The sequence below is a fragment of the Falco naumanni genome, chromosome 3 (assembly GCF_017639655.2).
Source record: "Falco naumanni isolate bFalNau1 chromosome 3, bFalNau1.pat, whole genome shotgun sequence".
Lineage (NCBI taxonomy): Eukaryota > Metazoa > Chordata > Aves > Falconiformes > Falconidae > Falco > Falco naumanni.
In genome coordinates, this window is record NC_054056.1 from 59,104,341 (window position 1) to 59,127,109 (window position 22,769).

The 22,769-nt window shown below is 42.5% G+C and overlaps 1 protein-coding gene and 2 long non-coding RNA genes across 4 annotated transcripts in view; 1 reads left to right on the forward strand and 2 right to left on the reverse strand.

The window, feature by feature from the left end:
- The window catches only part of LOC121084446 (centrosomal protein of 192 kDa-like), an 87,725-nt gene extending 85,606 nt beyond the window's left edge, over positions 1-2,119 (reverse strand). The window contains exons 1-2 of the mRNA XM_040585874.1: positions 1,917-2,119; positions 40-90 (exon numbers count right to left, since the gene is read on the reverse strand). Of these exons, the coding sequence (XP_040441808.1) occupies positions 40-90; positions 1,917-2,027 (162 nt within the window). The 5' untranslated portion in view covers positions 2,028-2,119. The remainder of the gene's footprint in view (positions 1-39; positions 91-1,916) is intronic.
- Positions 2,120-2,248: 129 nt separating this feature from the next.
- Positions 2,249-10,198, forward strand: LOC121085176. Of its 2 annotated transcripts, none has more exons than XR_005826968.1 (2): positions 2,249-3,311; positions 7,737-10,198. It is a non-coding gene; the product is annotated as an uncharacterized LOC121085176 (long non-coding RNA). The 2 variants fall into 2 exon arrangements; XR_005826969.1 differs by lacking the exon at positions 2,249-3,311 and adding an exon at positions 3,356-3,671.
- Positions 5,170-22,458, reverse strand: LOC121085177. Its single transcript, XR_005826970.1, has 3 exons — positions 21,925-22,458; positions 11,837-11,945; positions 5,170-7,971 (listed from the first exon to the last, which is right to left on the reverse strand). It is a non-coding gene; the product is annotated as an uncharacterized LOC121085177 (long non-coding RNA).
- Between the last annotated feature and the right edge of the window lie 311 nt (positions 22,459-22,769).

A 22,769-nucleotide genomic window follows, 5' to 3' on the forward strand; every position in this document is an offset into this window, starting at 1 on the left:
AATTATGGTTATAACGATGTAATTTTTATAAATACCAACCTTCCAGCTGGCAGTGCAATGCCAATCCCCATTTTCACTTTTGTCCCAGACCTATTGAAAAATCAAAATACAGTCATACAAGTAGTACTAAAAAACACAGCCATTTAAAAAAGTAATACATATATATATATATATATATATATATATCACTAAACATTTTCATCTGGAAAACTCTACCTGGCTCAGTACACAACTGCTCTTCACTCAAAAACATCCCTACTACAGGTAGGGAGAAGAGGCATACACCTACAAAACCCACTACTGTATGAAAGCTTTCATTTTTTAAACAATACATTATTCACAGATGACAAATTTTTACAGATCTCAACACTTCGCTCTGTTCCATGAGCAGCACTGGCCAGTTTCACTCTAGAGCTCCCACAGTCCTCACCACCGCACGTGCTCACATCTGGTCACAAACCCCTGATATGGCTCCTGGCAATTATCCCAGAGACAGAGCAGGATAACAAAAAGTGACACTGCTGGGGGAACAGATCTTGTTTCTGTTACTGATATTTCTGCCTTGATTTATAACCACACGCAAGCCATTTAACCTTCCTTTTTCTTAATTTCCCATATATTTTTATCACCTTTTTGACTTCTTTTCTGAAAAATTGTGAAGTCACTCATGAATGTAACCACATGAATGATACCTTTAAAAGTCCGGCATCCACTCCCATTTGTAATTCACTCGCTATATAACTTTACTGAAAGTCACCTCATTGCGCCATCCTGGATCCCTAACACAACCCTTGTTGTGACCATCACGGCCCAACTCCGTAAATTCTCCTGGCCTGCTATTCTGCAGGGCCCACCTAGTGAGAACAGGACCTACGCCACAAATAGCACTGCTTTACAAGTGTTGCAAAACTCTGTTTTGAGTGAAACTTAACAAGGCAGTCTCACAAAGTATATTTTAACTATGCAAAAGTAAGGTTATTTTGCTAAAGAACATCGATTTTGATTTCTACCTACCTCTTGGCAACTTCCTTAAGAACATTCATTTGAGGCTGCAAGTTTTAAGTGATCAGTTCAGACCAAAGAGTGACATCATTTTGACTTACTTTTTGTTGTCACTTTTAAATATAACCTCAGGAAGAAGGGTTGCTTGTTTAGTTTTACACCTGATATACATTTGACATAACTTTCTACACAAAAGACCTCACAAAAGATATGACTGCTCTCTGCAAATTACATTCCTTAGATCTTAACTCTGCAACTCCTGAATTTTTGTCTTAACTTCCCACTATGCAGAGAAAACGATAAAAGCAGTTAACTTTTCATTTACTATTACTTAATTTCCCGTAAAGGGATGAAAAATAAAGGTTTCTAGTATTCTACAGTTTCCCTAGTCTGTCAGAGCACACGCAGAACTTTTCAGCCTTTGGCTTACTGGTACTTCGTTATGAAAAAGTAGCTTCTTCCCTCTGGGCCCGTCAATAAACACGCATTTTCAGCTGAATCACAAGACAAGCCGCACCGCTGCAGCCGCAGCAGCTGAAGGATGTTTTCCAGCTCAGCACGGGGTCGGGGGAGCAGCCGCGTCCCTGCAGCCGTGCGCGTACACACACAAGGCGCGCCCCGTGCGAACGCACCCCGGCCCCGCCGGCCGCACCGCAGCCGGGACCTCGGGCGGAACGTGCCCACGGCGGCGGGTCGCGGGCGCCGAGCGCGGCCCTTCGCTCCCCGGGCACGGCGGGGCGGAGCGGTACGGGCCCCTCCCGCCGGGAGGCGCGGGCCCGCTGCGCGGGGGAGGGCTGCGCCCCGGCCCGGCCCGGCCCCGCCGCCCGGTAGGCCGCGCACCGCGGGAGCCGCGCAGGCAGGCGCCGCGCACCCCCCGCACCCCCCCCGCGCAAGGCCCGGCGGCTCCCGCTCACTTTGACGCTCTGGTCGCTGGAGCAGGTCGCCATGCGCCGCCCGTGGAAGTCGAAGGAGACATCGTGGATGAGGTCGCGGTGGTCCGCCGCGATGCTGCGGGCCACGAACATCGCGCCGCGGCCGCCACGCTCCCGCCCGCCCGGCCGGCCCAGGCACGCGCCCTCCCCACGCGGCGGGGCGGGGCGGGGCAACGGCCGCCGTCGGCTCGCGCGCAGCCGCCAGAGCCCGCCGCGCGCCCTCGCCGCTTTGCGCGTGCGCCCTTCTGCCCGCCGCGGCCGGGAGCCTCCACCGCCGGCCGCTCCGCCCCGGGGGCAGCGCCGGGGCGGGCTGTTGGGCCGGCCGGCGCGGCTTCAAACGGCGAGTCTGGCGTGCGAGGCAGCAAAGCGGCCCAGCGCCGCGTGAGCGCTCGCTCGCGTGCGTCGGGGCTTTAATTCCTCCGCAGGTAACGGCGGGGCGCGGGCTGCCGTGGGGAGGCACAGAGGCCCCGGCAGCTCCGAGAGCCGGGGTGCCCCGGCCGGGCGGCTTCCCCCGGCCTGCATCGCCTCTGAGGTGACACCTTTCTGCCGCCTTCGTTACGGCTGGGCCCTACGAAGGGTTTTTTGCTACCTGCCCCTGTAAAGGCGTACGCGAAGCGGCCGGTTGCCGCGGTGTGGGCGCCAGGCGGCTGGCGGGGCCGCTACGCGCCAGCAGGGGGCGGCAAGCGACAGGCTCGCGCTGCCGCGGGGGCCGGGCTGGGCGGGCCCGCGCGCGCTTTAGTGCGCCGCCGCCTCACGGCCCTGCTGCCGCCTCCCCGCGGCGCTGCGGCTGGCCCGGCCCGCAGGCACCCTCCGCAGCCATGTAGCCCACCCGGGTGATCGCGGTTGCCTTGTGTTACCGCTGTCCCCCCTTCGCCCCTGTCCTCCGGAGCGCTTCGGGCCTGAGGGGCGCTGCTGCCGTTTCCTTCTTCCCGTCTCTTGCCGCCGGGGCCGTCGCCATCTCCCGCGCCGAGCAGGCGCCGTGGGGGCTGGGCGCAGTTACCTCACCTTACCTGCAGCGTTGGAGCTCGCTGTAATGATGCAAATCAATAAGCGGGCAGAGGAAACTGCCAACACGGCAGCGTAGTGTTTACATCGTTGACCTACAGTTTACGATTGACCGTACTGACGAGTACCGTCAGATGAGCCCTGAAGCTGTCACCCCAAATCTGGGTGAAGTCGCCGCGTGTGGAAGAGCCGATCCACACACGGACGTTCGTCTGTTGGCTGTCTGCACGGAGGTGGGCGCTCAGCGGTAATCCACAACGCCAGCACATCCCTTAACGCATCGTGAAGCATGTTATATGCTTTGAACAGTTGTTTACAATTAGGTTTATTCACAATTATCATTGGCTCTGACGAGCCTCGCTCCATTTAAAGGTACAGTGGTTTGGGGTTGTGGTTTGTTTTTTTTTTCCAGGGGCTTAGCGGGGGGCTTTGCTCAAGGGTGGATCTTTTAGTATGCTAATCAGGGTAGCTCACACATAGTTGAAGTAATTTTCTGTTTGGTCTCATTAACTATTTGGTTCTCCTTGAGCTTAGCTTGACCTATTTATGATGTCTACTCCTTCTCCCAAGGCCATGTCTTGTTAACTATTTGCAAGGATTAATTAACAACCTCTGTTTTAAAAAATTTCTTGGTTTCCATTATAGATTTCTACATTTTTTTCTTCTTCGAAGTAAACAATTCTGTCAAGAATACTGTGGTGCAAAAGACTGAGACCTGCTTCTCGAGGACAGGTGTGTAGGGGTTAAATTTGGAAGGTTTTGTAGGGAGGGTGAAGCAAGTGATATACAATGCAGACAGTGAAGGAATCCACAGTCCAGCTGGAAACGCCGAGTGAGGCATGGTAGGTACTGGCTAGCATCACGGAGGGTGAAGCAGATGAAGCAGAACAGGGACTTGCACGAGGTAGAAAACACATCACAAGTGACTGAGGTCTGGGCGGGAACTGTAGACCACTAACAACTAGTGTGTAGTCACAAGGCTGCACCGAACAGATTAACCAAAGCAGCCGAGCTCTTGAGGGCTCAATACTCTCACCACTGAAACACCAACTTCCAGAGAGTCCCTCAGTAGCAGAAGCCCTTTCTTCTAGTTTGTATACTGCAGTATCAGCTCGCACACCAGATCACGCAGCTCTTGCTGCTAGTATTTTTTAAATACCGTTCATTCATCATGTCATTGAGCACAAGTTTTGTCCATTGTCTTGTTTTTAAGGCATGTTTCATCTGTAAGCCATGGTATTTACTAGCTATTCTGAAGCTAATTACAATGGCTGATAAATACTGACAAAGGAAAAATAATAATTAATTTGCTACAATCCAAATAGTAATAATGCAATTAGTAGATTTAAGAGACAAATAATGAAATTATGATGCTGGTAATAAGTGACAGCAAACACGCTTGTATTTAACTGTGCTTTATTTCAGTTTCAAAACTACTCAAGTCATTAGGACACCTTCACTGCCCTATAGCTACGATGCAGTTTCCAGATCATATATTAAGTTATTAAGGAAGAGAATAAAATCTAAAGTTTCCTGAAATCAGACATATCAAATTCTCTTGATTCATGTCCAGTTCAGACCTTTTCTAGAACATTTTTTGTATCTCCACCTTTATCAGGAGATTACTTTTACCATTTGAAAAAGGACTTTTGATTCTCCCCTCATTTAAAATTACCATGTTTGGTCATGGCAATAGGGAGTCAAATTCTGTCCGCTTGGTGAAGAGGTTTTGTTATGGAATGTCCAAATACTTAACAGAATTATAAAGAAACCATTAACTGCTTGTGGAGTAAGCCTGGCAGTTTGGGTTTGACGTTTAATGCGTTTATTTTTACAAACTGTAAACTACATTCCATAGCAACTGATGGAGCTGCTGTTATACGCCACAGAGATCACTTCACTGTGTTCTGCATAATTTGCAAGCGTACTTAATATGCAAGCGTTTAACAAACTAATGCATGTGTAGTAGACCTCATCTGAAGACTAGATGTGCTGTACCCAAATGTAATAAGGAATGACAGTAGATTAATGATAATAGGCTGCGATAAATGACAACAAACTTAGACTTGAAGGGACACTATGGCTTTAAGATGCTAGGATTTTGTTATTTTAATGATACTGGGTAAGGAGAAGCTAACATGTTGAAAAATATTTTGTTACCCAAGTATGGGGAGTATGACAAAAATGTTTTCAATTACAAAGAATGGAAAATGTGGAAGGATTTAAAAGAAAAAATACCAGCTGGTTTTACATTCTTATATAAGTTGGTAGGTTAAAAATGGTAATTTTTTAAAAATACTATAGCTAAATGTTAATGAAGAACATGAGATATGAGTTGAAGAAAAGAATTTGCAAATAGTTGTCAAGATCGTTAAGACACCTAAGTTTTACCTATTTATATCAGTGGAGAATTTGGTTTGGACATTGTAAATAATACAGAAAATTTGTAAAGCATTTTAAAAAATGAGGAGCTAATGAGAGGAAGGAGGAAACATTTTCTTGTTTCGGAAGATGGTATTGCACAATTCTTCTCCTAGAGGGAACCTCACTTTGGACTGTAGGGCCATGGTCATACACATATGTGTACACCCACACCCACACATGCTGCAATCACACGCAATCACTTTGGAGGTCGAAATTTCACTATTTTCTAAATAATGGATAAAATTTAAGTAACGCAATATGAGAAGCAAGCAAACTTGATTGTTCCTGATAGTTCCAGCACTGTAATTGGAGAGGTATTATTTTTTTCTTGCTGGAAGTAAAACACTCATAGGTAAGAATAAAACAAACAAAAAAACTCAACATAAATATTCATGCATTTATTTGGACTGATAAGGAGAAAGATATTTTTTTTTAAATCTTCTTTCAGCATGATTAGAGATATTTGTACTTTGAAATTTCATTTGCTGCTTAATTCAAATAGCTGGAGAGACAGTACCTAATAAAAACATTAAAAGCTGTTTTAATTTTTTTTAGTTCATGGCAGTTCCTCCAATGCTTGATTTTGTTAGCTATTTTTGGGAAATGTCTTTTACTGTAAACCCTTGATTATATTTATTTAAAAATTTCTTTTTTTTTTTTTTTTTGAGTCAGTGATTCAGCTGTTAAAAACCTGCTCTTTTGCAATTTTTAGTAATGTAATGATTTTGTCAATGTTACCAAGTATTATTGTTTGTTTCAGCACAATCACTATGGAAAAAGTGCTAACCACCCTTAGTTGCGTAATTTCATGCCAAGAGGAAAAGAGTCGTCTAAAAATTAGGGTCACTGAGGAGACTTGTATAGGAAACTTACGAAACAAACATGGACAGGCCATATAAGGGAAGCAAACAGGTTTGGTGCTCGGTCAGCTGTAACTATAGGGTCGACTATTCTTTGAGACTCCCTAGAGACTCTAGTACATGTAAGGAGCATGCGCAATACTTAATTAACATAACACTGCTTGTTGAATGAGTATGTATGATTTTTCCAAGAAATGTAATGCATAAACATGTGTATGGTCTCTATAATCTTGCCTAGATGTAACGTACAGCATGCATGTCAGGTGGAACAATCCCCCATGCATCCAGCACTGCAATAAAGGAATGCCTGCTTCTCAGTGATACGTTGGTGTTACGGAGTTTTCTTATTCCCAGCTTCAGCGACATCAACGCTCTAAGTATATTACAACTAGTGAATTCATATTTTTCACCTGCTTAAATTTTATTTATTTCTTAAATACTTCTTCAGCCAGTAATACCAGTATAGTTGGAGCTGGGCAGAATTGTCAGATTCACAAATAATTGGCATCAGTCTGTTTCATTTGAATAATATATAAATATTTAAATGTCACAAATGCTCATTTTTGTTTGACCTAAAATGTTTATTGCCTTTGACAAGACAACAAAACCCATACACTTCAAATCAAGACTAGGCTTTTTTTCTTACATTCTAGTTTGGTCACTAAGCAAAAAAAAACCCTTTTTTTTTTTTTTAATACATTTACACATACACAATTTATTTCATCATTTAAATATAATCTACCCCTGTCCTCGGTCTCTAGATTCAATGCAGGTAATTCAGTTTAGATTTATTTAGAAACTGGGTCAATAATCCTCACTTACTTAAAAAAAATCCAGGAAACATGGGGAACTGTCATCACAGAATGTTAATTTACCATTGTGTCTGATTTCAGTCAATACCCAGGAATGAGATAAATACATTTACCTCACACAGACATTTGTATCAGCTGTTTTTTGTTAGTGGAAAGACTGACACAGAACTAAGGTTCAATAGAGGAAATGCTTCATAGTGAAACATCAAAATTAGTGAAGGGATGAGGGCACAAGATACACCCTTTGTTAAGGCAAGCAGTCATTAAATAGACAATCAAGTGGAGTGGGTGGCATCCGGTCTAACTAAGAGGCATCTGCATCTTCTGGGAAATGAAATATAATTTAAATTCTTTTAAATGGCCAGACTATATCCTGGATTAAAAGTAAAATAAGATCAGTTGAATAAGATCAAATCTCTCTGGATCTCTTCAGGAAGATTTCAAATGCTATAAAAGAAATTTGCTATAAAAGCTAACATCAAAAAAGCGATTTTCCAATGCTCTAACATGAGCGTAAGGTGCCTGGAACCACAGAAGACTTGACATCTAGGGTAGTATGGTAAATCAGATAGAAATAATGTGAATAGCTGTGTAGTTTAAATGTTTTACTTCCTCACTTAGGTCTAACAAACCCTTCTTATTCTGTTGCCTATTTCTAATCTTAGGAATAAATATTTTAATTTCTTTTTATCTTAATTTAGATGAAATTAAGAATGAATTCAAGATTACTGCCTAGCAAGACATTCCCCTTTGAACGGTGCTAACAAATCTAGGAAGCAAGTCACCGAGTGCTGCAAAGTGCTGCAGCTCCGTGCTGCACTCCACAGTATCCAGAGGGCAGTGAAGTTGGAGCATGATAGGATGGTCCAAGCCACCATGGCCACGGTCAGGAGGGCATCAGCATCATTCATTTCTGATGGTAACCAGAACACTGTGCTGTGTAGGAAGATAACGGGAAGCGTGCTTGAACTCACTGGAAACCCCAGGAAATGTGCAGCTTCCAGTTACTGAGCCATGAATTAGAATTCAATGATTAGCTAACCTCAGTGTTTTCCTCTTACTCTTGGAGCTGAACAGTAAAGACAAACATTCGGTTCGTGGTGATGGTGTGCATGAGGTGGAAAAGACAGTTGTATTTTAACCTTATTATTTTCTGGATCATGTGCAGAGGAAGACCATACTGAATTATGGCAATCTTGATACATTTTTTTTAACATTTGGGTTCAGTATTATCTCTAGATTAAATTAAATTGAACATAATTGAAGACAGCATAGGAGAAGAAAGAGGAGTATCTATAATAAGGTTAGTTTTTCACTTTTGACATAGTAGGGCAATTCTGTTCTCAAATTGACTGGATAAATACACATAACTTAATTTACTTCTGCTGGAAGTTCGGCGTAACTGTATTAGCATTGGTGGAGAAACTCTCATTCAAAGTGGCTATAGCTGATATTGTCTTGGATTTAAAGAAAATACAGTCAGTACTTTCCTTTTTCCCTTTTGACCTTCTTCAAGTAAAAGATGCTCTTGCCTGTAGGGGGAGATTTTAGAAGATACAAAGGCCCGCCCAAAGGAGAGTAAATCAAGAACTGTATGCATTAAGGTTGTTTATATTGGCATAGGACAGAGGGTGAGGAAGCCTGGTTCATATGGCTACCTCTATCGTATGCTTCAGTCCTCTCTGTACTAGAAGCTGATCTGTAACGGACAATCATGGATTATCATGCTAAAGCAGTTTACAGAACATTTACAGGTTCCATTCCTGATAACTATTTAAAAATATTATTGTTGACAGGGGAGACCTGCCTGACACTGTGAAAGTTGCACACTTCTCTCTACCATGTTTTCCTTAACTTAAAAACTGGATTCCAAACAATTTATAATATTGCATAGGCAGTAAAATAATATCTCTTCTTTTGAGATTCCTGGATTAGAAATACAGAATGGTATTATCAAACAATTAGATTCAGAAAAAAAAAATCTAGTAAATCTAGTCATTAAGTAGGCTGCTTAGCTTTGAGAATCTTGAAGCTTAACGATTAGAAAGTTTGAAAATGTTAGGCATGCTGCCAGCAAGTGGTCTTGTAGGTGTAACATACTGTGTCATACGAACTAGAAATCTAACGGTGGATGTTTCAGACACAGGATGAATTCTTGTCTAGGAAAAAGAATACCAGCGATTATTGCTATGACGGGTAAGTCAAATTAAGAGGACCACTTACCAGGCATGAGTGGCAGACCATGGAAAGAAATTAGTAGCAAAATTAGGTTTCATGGGCATAAAGGAGGGTAAATAAAGTCCCCAAGTCTTTACATGAGTAAACGGAGAGTAAAACTCCTACAGGCAATTAAAGAAAACAGAGGAGTGACCTTTTCTTTACGTGTCACCCTGCTTTGTTGTTGCTGCAGTTAGTGTTCCACTTACAACATGTTAATATTTGTTTTGCTAGGAAATCAATAGAATGCCCCAAACTGAAATTAAAACTTAGTTTACCTATAAAAGGGCTATTAGAAAGAGGCAAGAAAAAGATATGCTCCAACTCCATAGAACTACATTTACCACATAATGTAAAAAAAGACTATAGGAAGATGAAGTAAGCAAAATAGTAATTGATTAGTCCAAGAAATGCCATTCGAGCAAAACAGCCCGTCATAATCAAGTATAGCTTTGGCAGCACGTAAAAGATGAGTTAAAGGGGAACAGGAGTGATGTTATGCAAGTAAGTGGCTTATGGATGGAAAACTATTCTCAGTCATATGAACGTGCAAAGAAATGTAAGAGAAAATCTGAATGACAGACTGACAAGCAACATAACTGACGGCTAGGAAGGGAATACTAACAGCTTCGTAACAGATGAATATGAAGGTTGGTCTCAGATTGTGTAACTACATCAGAGCTATCTTTAAACTAGTGACCTAAGGTTGGGAAATAGAAACAGAGCTTGTAGGAGTAAAAATGGAAAATAGCTGTCCCTGAGAGTTTTCACAGTAAAAACAGACAAAAAGTCTAAACTCAGCAGCAGTGGCTTTCCTCTGTCTGTTTTGGTGTGTATGGAAAGAAACAGCAGAAGTGGAAAAAGACGTATATATCGATTACAAAGTTGACAGTTAAACCATTTCTGCAGACTATTGAATGCAGTATTAAAGATGTTGCTTACAGAATGGCTGTTCATGCTTGTTTATAAGCTAAGGAAGCCTTTAACGCTTTTACTTGCGCGTGGTAACACGTAGCTTTCACCACCTTAAAAAAAGGTTTCACAGCACCACCAGATACCACAGTAATATTTAGTCATTTGGACAGTGGGCTCAGACAGGATTTGGTGAACTGTGTTTGAAGAAGGACCTCACCCCACCAATTTTTCTTCTCCCCAGATGACCTGCCCTTCCTATGGCCTGGAGCCTGCCCTTTTGCATGTCAAAAGCTGCAGCACAGCACTGAACTGTCTCATCTGCCCCCCTCCTGATGGAGGACCCTGCAACATGCACTTCTGTCTCCAGTGAGCACCCTTCTGCCTTCTAGAGTCCACTCCTTCAGGAACCCCACACATGAGCCAACTCCCATTTCCTTCAGCAGTCTACTCACAAGGGGGAAGAGCGGTGCCGCTGAGCAAATCTTACAGCCTTTCCTCCTCAGCCTCTGGCCTGTGGGATGGAGAGGCTGCAGATGGCAACCCTCCTGCTCCGAGGAGGTGGAGGCAGGGGCGCAGCTGCAGTGGGGCAGGGAAAGCAGGGCTGGACCATGTTACACAGGGTGGTTTCTCACAGGGTACGATTTGATGCCAGACACACGATGCCACCCACCCCAAATGTGACTTCATTTCATTTATTGTAGGTGTATCTTTAAATTATTTTTTCCTTTAAATGGAGTTTTTCTTGCTCACATTTTTGAAGTGAGTGTACAATTTGATGTGATCTGCTTAATAGATTGAAAGATCTTATTTAAGTGGTTGGTTACTGGTGGTGACTCAAAGCTTCTCCATCTACAGGAAAAGTTGAATTTTGCAGCAGTACTAGTCAGAGTCTGTATAAAAAGAAGATGGGGTTGTGGAAGGTGGAGGTGCACAAAGAACTTGGGTCATAACAACCCCATGCAATGGCTTGGGGCAGAGTGGCTGGAAAGCTGCTTGGTGGAAAAGGACCTGGGGGTGCTGGTTGGCAGCTGGATGAATGTGAGCCAGCAGCGTATGCACGTGTCACAGCATCCTCGCTTGTATCAGAAACAGTGTGGCCAGCAGGACCAGGGTTTGTCCTGCTGTGATTGTCCCCCTGCACTCAGCACTGGTGAGGCTGCACCTCGAATGCTGGGTTCAGTTTTGGGCCCCTCACTTCAAGAGGGATGTTGAAGTGCGGGAGTGTGTCCAGAGAAGGGCAACAAAGTAAGTCTCTTCTCCCAGATAACAAGTGACAGGACAAGGGGGAAAGGCCTGAAGTTGCACCAGGGGAGGTTTAGATCTGATATTAAGAAAACTTTCTTCACTGAAAGAGTGGCCAAGCATTGGAACAGGCTGCCCAGGGAGGTGGTGGAGTCACTATCCCTGGAAGCATTTAAGAAATGTGTAGATGCAGCGCTTAGGGACATGGTTTAGTGGTGGACTTGGCAGTCCTGAGTTAATGGTTGGACTTGACGATCTTAAAGGTCTTTGTCAACCTAAATGATTCTATGATTCTGTGAAAAGCGTGGAGGAAAGAGGGAGGTACAGAGATAGCCACTGTGGAGACAGGCTGAGAAGACTAAGTGGGGTTTTGGCTGACTAGGAGGAGAACGAAGAGGCCCTCTTCATCCATCACTGGATCCCATACCTTCAGTCTCTAGATGCAGGAGGTTGTGCCTCTCATTGCCCACACTCCTTATCTCTCAAGCAGCAAAGTCATCATTTCCATCTGCACTGCTGCCGGGGCTCAGCTGCTCCTGTAAAGGGGAAGGGCAGAGACAGGACTGAGTCAGAAGAGCCAGGTTTGCTACTGCCTCTGGTGCATACTGACTCTGAGAGGGAGTATAAAACGCCTATAAATACAGTATAACATGTATACATACAGTATAAAAGTATAAATTACTCAGGCCTGGAGAGTTTGCCAGCAGGATGTAGAAATCAGTTGTTCATGTAGCATGAACAGTTCAAATGTGTGGTCTTCCTCTCCACAGGAGAAAGGCCTTGGCAGAGGGAAGAGCGGAGCTTGGCTGCTCTTTATTGGGACCATTTTGCCGCCCTGAACATCTGCATCCATAAACAACCTGCCTACATTGCCTATACCTGCAGCTGGCCCTGCTGTTATCTATTTACATGAAAGAAAGACTCTAAAGTTAAAATGGAGACTTCAGCATTGCCTGTCCATAGAAATAAATATCTTTGAGAATTTTTTTATTATTATTTGGAAAAAGAAGAATACATTCTTTTATTAAGGCATAATACATGAACATTTGGTAAAAATCTGAATTCATAGTGCAGCTGAGGTGGTACAATACAGTTGGAAAGATGACAACAATACAATGTTATCGTTGCAGTAATAGGTATGGAAGTAACTTGCTCATTTATCTTGTTACATAATCAAAACTTCTGTTGTCAGGAAGTGTAACAAACAAGCTTCATTAAAATGCTATTAGGTATAATAGGTTAAAGAGCTTTTGAAATTAATGATTTAGGAAAACCACATATTCCCCACACCCAACAGGATCACTCATTTAAAATAAAAATATTTAAGCGCCTGTACAAAGGCATTAATGTATTTCTGCATCTACAAGGGCAGTAGTTTAACAAACACAGGGCCCATCCTAAAAACAGCCTTATACTTCTGACTGCCAGCGAAAGAATAATCCTTGGGGCCATTTTCATGTATCTGAAAGTGTGTGCTTAAGAAATCACGATCTATTACGTGCTCCAGGACTAACAGGAATCCCAGCTAGGGCAAGTGGCTGTACTTACAGACCACCTCAGACTTCAAGGAACCCTGTTGAAAGGGTAATGTGAAAGGGCATACCCAAGGGTTTCAAACTGTTAAAAGACACTTTCATCTCTTCTCATGTAGAACAGACCCTGTCTCTCAGATTTCAAATTTCCACATGGTGTATGGGTAGACTACGTAATAGATTTGGAATCACCTATTTATGAATGCCATATGTTATATACGTTATATATAGCCTCTAGATCATTGTGAGACATAACAAGATGGAGTTAACTAAGAAAGAGTCGAGCAACGTCATCCTGATAGTATATATCAGCAAATGTTAAACGCACAATGCTGGAGTAATTTCCTATTTTGACCACCATTAGAAGAAGCTAAACATATCTGTCTAGGAAGGTTTCCAACTCCAGTAGAGCAAACACCGAAGGTTCCCTAGATGTCTGCTACATACTCCTCCCTCTGACATTTCTAAGAGCAAAGATGATTAATTTATTCTGACAATAATAATAGTTCATTGTTCCCAAAGCATTTGAAACATCTGGATTAAGAACACACAATGACATCCCAGACAAGGTTCCAGGAGAAGCATACTTGAATTTCCAGGAGATACATGACTACATAAGCTAATTTCCCATTCACTGGAAATTTTGAAAATGTTTTTTTGTGCTCACTTAAGGCTTTTCCCCTGCCATGAAATTCCCACTAACAAAAACACTGCCTCACAGTCAGCTGTAAGAGTGCGCTCCCTTCGAAGAGAAACCGTATGGTGATTTTATACTCATCACCAACCACTTTATTCATCACATGTCTCAACCCAGAGGTACAGTTAGATCAGAATCATAACAAGGAGAAATTTCCAACAGGAATTGCTGTGAGGACACATTACCCAAGGGACCCATCATTAGATTCAGCAAAGAATTCACAGAGTTTTGATATTGTGTAAACTGTACGGTCATAGTTTATGTTAACGTATTTTCAATGAAATTATTTCTAAACTTCACTGTCGCAAGACAAGAATCAGGTCTGCATATTGTTAAATCTCCTTTCTACAGACTTGTACTAACTAGCATGGTTAGTTGGCCTTACAGGAATAAGGGATGTTTGTGCTGTGACAGATACTTAAACTGAAAACTCCAGACACATGTCAAAACAAACACAGTCCAAAGCTAAAAGCCCACCCGCAGTATGAACACTGAAAAGAGCACTCGAGTATTTTAAGGCATGTTCACATGGTGGCTTAGGATTAATGGCACTTTGAACAGTCCCACACAGCTCCATTGTGGAAGCTTATTAGCAACTGCTCAACAGTGAGTACTCCTTTCAGCAAAGGTCAGGTGAGTGCTAATTACCAGCTGTTGCTTCCTGCCCAAGGTAAGTCGCATGCCATTTTGTGGAGAAAACAATGTCTATTAGACATTATTTCTACTAACACAACTTATTCAACGTTTCACAAAAAATATCTGCTTTTGAGCAAACTGAAATATCATTATTTCAGATTTGTGCATCTTTGCCGAGTGGCTGATGTACTGTCACCAAGTACTAAGCATTAACCTTTGAGCCTATGTCCTTCAGACATCTGAAATACAAAGAGCATACACAGCACGTTGCAGTGCTCTATGGGAGGATGGCAGAAACAGATGATATTTATATACACAAGTATTATGCACAGAGTATAAACACACGCATGAAATGTTGCACAGAAATGTTCTGTGCATGGGGATTACTTATCCACTGTCTCTTGAATTACACAGATTAGCCAAACAAAAAATTATTTCATTTTCCCCCCAATAACGCTATATTCTAATGTTGAAAGAGGTAAACTTCAAAGAGTTAATCATGCATTTATCTGCATGATTATTAAAAATATCTGCCCTATTTTTTATAGATGTATTTTTAAATTATCGAGAAAAATATAATTCAGTACTTGGTAATTCTAGCTAATTTAATTTCCATCACATCTGGTAACACTTGGTAGATTTAAAAGTATACATATAAGCAACTCACATTATAAAACAATTGTATAAAATGCTGTGCGGGTAAGTTTCCATTTAGAGCAATGTGGGGGGGTGGGGGGTGTATAACTTGCAGCATAGATTTCACTGATCTAATTCATTATTGAACCTATTAATGAGTCATTCCTCTGTGTGAACAAGGCCCTCCCAACTACTTTCTCTCTCAGGAAAGTGAAAGCTAAAAGGAAGTTTTACTGTCACCCTGAAAGGCATATATATTTATGTTTTAAAAACAGAATCATGGCATTCCTTCATTGGAACCTCCTTTCCAAAGATACTCAGGATTTATTCCAATTACTGTGGCAGATATGTGTAAATTCTATATTAATGGTGCACACTGTTGACGTGTATTTGACAGCAGATTTAGCTGTAATAGCTAATGCAGTTACCTCCTTCAGCTGTCTGCCTCATCCTACTTTCCAAGGTTGCTGAAACTGGAAATTAACTGAGAATTATCCTTATTCCTTTTTATGGGACCAAGAACTACTGGAATCACAGGATTTGTAATGTTGCCCAGAGAAAACCCCTAGAACCAAGAGTGTATGTGTGGCGGTTTCACAAAGAATGCTTCCGACTTCTCATTTCACAATTGCTGCTGTCGTATTTATTCCTTATATGGTATTCACCAGCCAAAATACATTCTGAATCTAAAATCAGATTGCATATCTATAACTTCTGAATACATTATCTATAAGGTATTATCAATGTGTTGAGAAGCAATAGGAAATCAGGGGCATACTGACTGCAATATAAATGTTAATGTAACAACTTGTTAGTGTATATAAATAGGGGCTTACGGAAGTCATATATCTTAATCTCCTCCTCACAGAATCACTTTCAATAATTTAATCACCAGACTCAACTAAATATTCTCTTAATCAAGAAAACCAAAGGCCAAAACTAAGGTGGTCTTGCTTAAACACATTAAAAAAAACCTTTGCTTTTCCTCTGCATCCTGTCTTTCCTAGGTAGTGCTCATGAGAGGGCTGTTAAGAAGAAAACAGCTATCTTGGACAAAGAAAATCAGTTTCAAGTGAAGAGAGCTTCCAAAATTAGTGTAAGAGAACGGGAACTAGAAGCTAGCCGAGATGTTAAAGTGACCCTGGGGGATATTTCTTGACAAATACAATCTCAATAACATACTTTGGCTTTTTATCTCTCTGTAGTGTTGCTCTATTACTGCAAATCTGTGTTAGCAATTACATTATTTTACACTGAAATCTTGAGAAGAATCTGACTCTGAGTGATCTAACACACAATGAAGACATTTCTGACATAAAAGGATGCCAAAGTAAAGAAAATTGTGTACTAGGACCATTTTCTTTGTGACAGATCACTTCCGGTGTACTTAAAGGGTACTACTGGCTGCCAGTAAAGAAGCTGCAGTGGTCTGTTTGAAAAGTACCATAAAGTTTTTAAAAAAGAAAACAATATCCTTTGATGACTAGTGATGTCTCTTGGCATGCAGTGAGATAGTAGGAAAAAAGATCTAAAATTCAAAAGATCCAGAGAATGTCACACACCCATTCTGATACTGGACACGTTCTGTACAAGGGTGCCTTCCTCCCCAGGTTGCTAATTCCAGTAAGTGGTAGTGTCATGACCTGAGCTGCTGGAACTGTTCCACTGGCTAAAATAAGACGTTAAAGACCTTGACAGCATTCCAATTGCAAAACTTGTGTTATGGATCCTTCTTTCAGTACATTACGCTCAGTTTTTATTTTCTTTGAGAAAACAAACAAATTGGTTTAGCAGCTGCAGCATTTCATATGCCATAAGGGTATGAATTAGAGGTTTTAAATGTCTGGACCAAAGAAAACACAGCATATATTGAGAAATGAATATATTTGTTATGCAAAACAGATTTTTTTTAAGACTCCTTACTTTAGTAGATTAGTTTCAAAGCCATTTTTGTGAGAGACATTATCAAAGAATAGAAGGGAAGATAAATTTTACATGCACTATTAATTTGCTTTGTTAGGAAATCATACTGCCTGAAAAATTATAACTTCTTCATGGCTCTGCCACCTACAGGCAAAATCTGTTTTCCTCCTTGCTTTCCGATTTACTTTGAGGGCAAAAAGAGAGGTGCATCGGTTATTGCAATCCTGCCTTGCCAAGTAAATGTAGCTGTGCAAATTCTTACCTAGTGTTTCACGGTCCTTACAAGATTCAATGACTTTACATAGTGACACAATTATGAACACCTTGCCCTATGTAACATACCAAAGGACATCTCAGCAGACAAAACTAGCCACACATTCATGGAACTCTGCCATCAAAACAGTGACTCAGAGAATGTGGCTCCTACAGGGCTGCTGATTACCTCAATAGGATGAGCTTATACGGGAAATTGTATGAAATCAGATATATTAATGTCAACTTAAAACCAGGCACAGATATCACAAATCTTGCACAGATCTACCTCTGCTAGCACAGAAAAGACAGACATAATTATTGTAATGCATGTTGAAGGCTCACCAACACATGGTAAATTTAAGTTTCTGTGAAGCTGGTAACAATAAGGTTTTTTAAATCATTATTACAGCTAGTAGTAAAAAAAACCCCTTTCCTGTTATTGGCACTTCAGGTTGTCTAATGCAGAAACATAAATTACAAAATGGATTACAATCATAACTTACATTGCCAAAAAGACTTTTATTACTTTATTTCAAACTATTTGGGGATGGGGGGAAGGCAAACACAATTTGAGGATTTTTACACCCACGAAAATAGGCATAATTGCCTTGTTCAGATGCTGGGAAACCCAAAGAAAAACTGGAACATAAAATGGAGAACAGTAATTTGTAACATTTACTGATACTCTCCTAGCAAATAACAGTGGCATGAGTCGTACATTGCAACCTTTTCAGCTGTAATTCAGAGAATGCCCTTCATTTTGTAATTTGGAAGATAAGCTTGAATGCAGATGAAAATACTTACAATACAAGCATGGAAGCCAGTAAAACACAGAATCTGTGCTATAGACAAGTTACAAGATCATGATAACATGATTTCAAAATTATGACAGAATGTGAATTGAAGACTCACCAGCCAGTTTAAAGGTGTTGCCAGAACTGCAGTTTAGACACCTCTTTAACCATTATATAGTAAAGTGATTCTTTGAAACAATAACTGTGAGATTAGAAATGGTCTAAGCATGGAACAGCTCTACTCCAACTGCGAGGAAAACAATTTTAAACTCTAATAAACCAGTGATCTTCAATCAAATGCAAGTCTCAGTAAACACTTAATGTGAAAACTTTGTGTCAGCTATAGGCAGTTTCCATAGATGGAGTTTCTAGTAAAAAATGACCTTCTAACCAGGGCCATTGAATGACATCAAACCAAAGCCACTCTGGACACTCACTCAATTTTACTTGCTTACTTGAAAGCTATGATTTTAATGTCACTGTGGCTAGGTGTGAAAAGGAAAAAAGGACAGAAAATCAAGTAACATATACAAACAGTCCCCAGCAAGCAAGATCCTCTCTACAAGCAACAAAAATAATAACTTGGAGTTATCTTTCTCTTGGCAACTGGCTCTTCTCTTCCTGTAGCCATACCCCACACCCCCTGCATTGACTCATAGGCATTAGGTTTTGTGGCTGACTGCACACCCCAGCTTAGGTTGCTGGAAGTGCTGCTTCACAAAGCCACAGCAGAGACTAAAGTTGTTCTACCCATCAGACATCCTGGCTGGCTTCTTTTTCTGCTAGCTAGTGTCCATTCACTCACGACAGCACTTCTGCCCATTGCTGTTTTCTTTTCACGCTCCACAATTATTTCAGCTTCACCGTAAGAGTCCAGTGCTGTGCAGACTGGCACAGATCTCTGGGCTATAAACCAGACTTCCTTAATAGACCTTAATCTTTCCTTTCTTCCTTGGCCAGGAATTTCTTTTACCCAGAACTCCAAACTACAGTTTGGGCAATCATTTAGTCTGGGCACAGCCGTCCTTCTCTTCAAAACATAATTACAGCTTCTGTAGTTCCATCACTTTTACTACATAGCCATTTTTTAACAGACATTGGACACTAGAATCCCACTGTTGTGGACCTATGATTGATGTGACAGACTCCCTTAGCTGAATGCAAACCTATTAGGGCCCTTTGAGATTCTGCTACAGTTGCTGCTACAAGGGTTTGCATTTTGCTAGGCATCATTTAAAGTTTGGTGGGTTTTTTTTCCCTTTTTTGTACGCCAAAATACAGTTTTGGGCAGGGGGAGGACATCAATAATACAGCTGAGGACAGGTATTTGCACTGGCACCTACTTTCAGTAACAGGAATTTTAATGTTCACTTGAACAAGGAATGCAATCCCTAAAAGTCTGAAATAGGAGGATTCCGCTGTAAATGCACAGACCTGACCATTGGACCCTTTCATTCAGCTTCCCCTGCTCCCTATCAGGTGCCAGAAGAGTGGCCAGACTTTCTGGGTTTCCAGTCCTATCCAGTGCATGGGGAAAGGGAGGATCCTCTTCCTCTTTAGGCTTGGGGCTACAAGACTTAAATTAGGAATGATATGTTCTGAACCTTTCACATCGTGGCAAGCTTAAGCACATTCCAGCTTTCTTTCTTAACAGCTAAGATTGATGTGGAGCGTATTTGTGAATAAAACCACCTCAGGGAAGAATTTGTTCTTCATCTACCAATATCCAAAATGGTTCCCAGAAAACCAGCACAAAACAGATCATTTCCAATAAATGATACTTAAGTAATTCCAGTGAATGACCCAAAAAATGTACACATGGCAGAACAAGCAGTTAGTCCATTCCAGACTGGTACTAAAGTTAATTGTTTGGCCAACATTGCTGGACAAAAAACATATAAAGTTAAGTTGATTGGTCTTTTTCATTCAGATGAGCAAGGGCATCAAAACTAATTTTGAGAAGAGAACTGCTGTAGATACCAACTGCCCTGGGGTGACTGTTGGGTCAGCACAGCAAATGGGGCTTCTCAAATTATCAGATATTTTCATAGAATCATAGAATGGTTTAGGTTAGAAAGGACCTTACATATCATCTAGTTCCAGCCCCCCTGCCATGGGCAGGGACACCTTCCACTAGACCAGGTTGCCCAAAGCCCCATCCAGCCTGACCTGGAACACTTCCAGGGATGGGGCATCCACGGCTTCTCTGAGCAACCTGGCCCAGTGTCTCGCCACTCTCACAGCAAAGAATGTCTTCCTAATGTCTAATCTGTCTTCTTACAGCTTAAAGCCATTACCTCTTGTCCTGTCACTACAGGCCCTTGTAAGAAGTCCCGCTCCAGCTTTCTTGTAGGCCCCCTTCAGGTACTGGGAGGCCACTATAAGGTGTCCCCAGAGCCTTCTCTCCTCCAGGCTGAACAACCCCAACTCCCACAGCCTGTCTTCACAGGAGAGGTGCTCCATCCCTCTGGTCATCCTCATGTCCCTCCTCTGGGCTCGCTCCAACAGGCCCATGTCCTTCTTATGATGGGAGCCACAGATCTGAATGCACTACTCCATTTTTTAATAAGAAAACATTGCAATATCTACTTCCTTGTGTTTATACTAAAACGGAAAAGACTGACAATATACCACACATTCCAGCAACTCCATTATCCTGCTTTGCTGATGTCTCATGCTATCTCAAGGGTTTAAGAGGTTATGTAGTAGTTCATCTGGGTTTGGCTACACAGCTAATACAGAACTGGAATATACTATTGGCAACAGAATAAATAAAGTTTTCTAATGAGTGTACTTGGTTTATGTTGTATATACAGTTTTCCTTCATAGACCATTATAACCGTAGCCCTGGGCCTATCCTGGGCTCAATTCCCAAAACCCTGGGAACTGGTACAACATTTTCAGTGTATTTGCAGTAAAATATAACTAAAAAGTAAACAATGGCAATTTCTCCAGAACCCCCTGATTTACCAGTTACTGCTCTTCTAAGCCAGCTGTAAATCACAATTAATGAACATTTATTTTAGTTTTCCATGAGCTGTCTCTAGGCACTGATTTGCGTTACAGATTCTAAACATAGCTGCTACCATAAAACTCCCTCTCCTGATAACACAATTACATTGCTTTGCCCATATGAACTACATCCCCAAATATCACAAGCAATGACAAGAACAAGCTTCTCATATGCATGACAGCTGCTAATTAGAAGAGCAGAATACACATTCCTGTGTATATATAGCGAAACTACCACTTCTCCTACATGCTTCTTAAAACACACTGATGTCTCAATAGGTCACTCAGTTGATAAACATGGGGCGCTCCTTAGCTGATAGAGCTGTCCCTGAATTCAAGCACAAGATCTTGTCACACTGCACAACTAGCAACCTCCAGGTCTTCCCTGGGCTTTGCACCAGAATAAAGAGAAACTGACATGCCACTGGGCAGCATCATTCTCTGTTCTCTGGACCAACAGGACAGTGACTGGGCCTTATTTAGATGCGATCCACGTTGGATGGCTTCATGGGCATCACAATGTCTCTGACCTACAAATGGTTCCAGCGAGGGATAAAAAAGGCAGTAATAACAAATGTTACAAATACAGGTAAGTCAGCCAGTTTGTAACTAGAGAAAAGCCTATTGAAGAGTAAAATCAGTGAAGTTGTATGTTTTAATTTCTTTATTTAAATTTGTTATTTGGCAGAGAGTTTCCATGTATCTATTTACTTTCCTACACCCAGATTGTGCAAGATCAGTTTTCTGAGGTTAAGAACACTTTCTGTTCATTGAAACATGAATTCAAGCAGACCTACTATCTTGAGGATGGATACTTAGATTCTGCTCTGCGCTTAGTCATAAACATAATTCACAAATGTCTTATTTACTTATTTCATAACTAATCTCATGTAGCACACTGATTAACTAGAGAACATCTGTAGAACTGGCCTGTGCAAGCAGAAAAATCCAGGAAAGCTAGTCCCTATATTGATTTCAAAGGTTGAACCCACAGTTCAAGAAAATCTTACGCAACACTTCCTTGAGTTACCTGGAAAAACATGCTGTGAAGTTACCAATGCATGCTGTGCCATCAGCCATGCTTCAGAGGTGCATCATGCAGTCCCCTGGTGTACAAGATACCAGCTTTCATTACGGGAGCACATTCTTGGAGCGCTCTACTGCGCTGCAGTCTGCAGACAGGAAGGAAACGCAACAGCCGACGACAGGTATTTGGATGTCAAAGCCAGAAGTTTGTTCCAAAAATATTTGCCTTACCTGTGTTACCACATACACATTTCTTGCATCATGCTGAACAAGCCTTGTTGCCGTTTTGTAGCTATAAAACGGCACGGCGGCGGGGAGTGTGAACTCTGCTCACTGAGCACTGAGGCCACATTTCTCCAGCGTGCAGCTGGTGGCCTTTAGGTGTGAGGTGGGCAAGGCTCAAGCCAGGCACCACCCCTGGCCGCCCAGGTGCCCTTCGCGCTGCGTTGCTCTAAGGGCGGCCGGCACGGCGCCTCAGCAGCAGCGCACTGACCGCCACCAGCACGTTAATGGCGGAGCAAGCGCCTCGCTCTGCCGACCTTCCCTCCTCACCTCACGCCTGAAGCCGTTCCCAAAAATTCACCCGAGGCCCGGCGTCGCGCCTCGGCTGCTGCTAGGGACTGCGGCGTGACAGCGCGCAGGGCGCCGCGGCACCGTGCAGCACCGCGCAGCCGGTTTTCGCGCGGGATGCGGCGGCCACGCTCAGCCCCCGCACCGTGTGCGAGCCCGGGGCGCGGCGCTCGGGGGGGGCCCGGTGCGGCCCGGCCACCGCAGCGCAGACGGCAGGCGCCGCGGCCAAGGCTGACCGCCAGGGGGCGGCAGAGCGGAGCGGGGCAGCGGGGCCCGGGA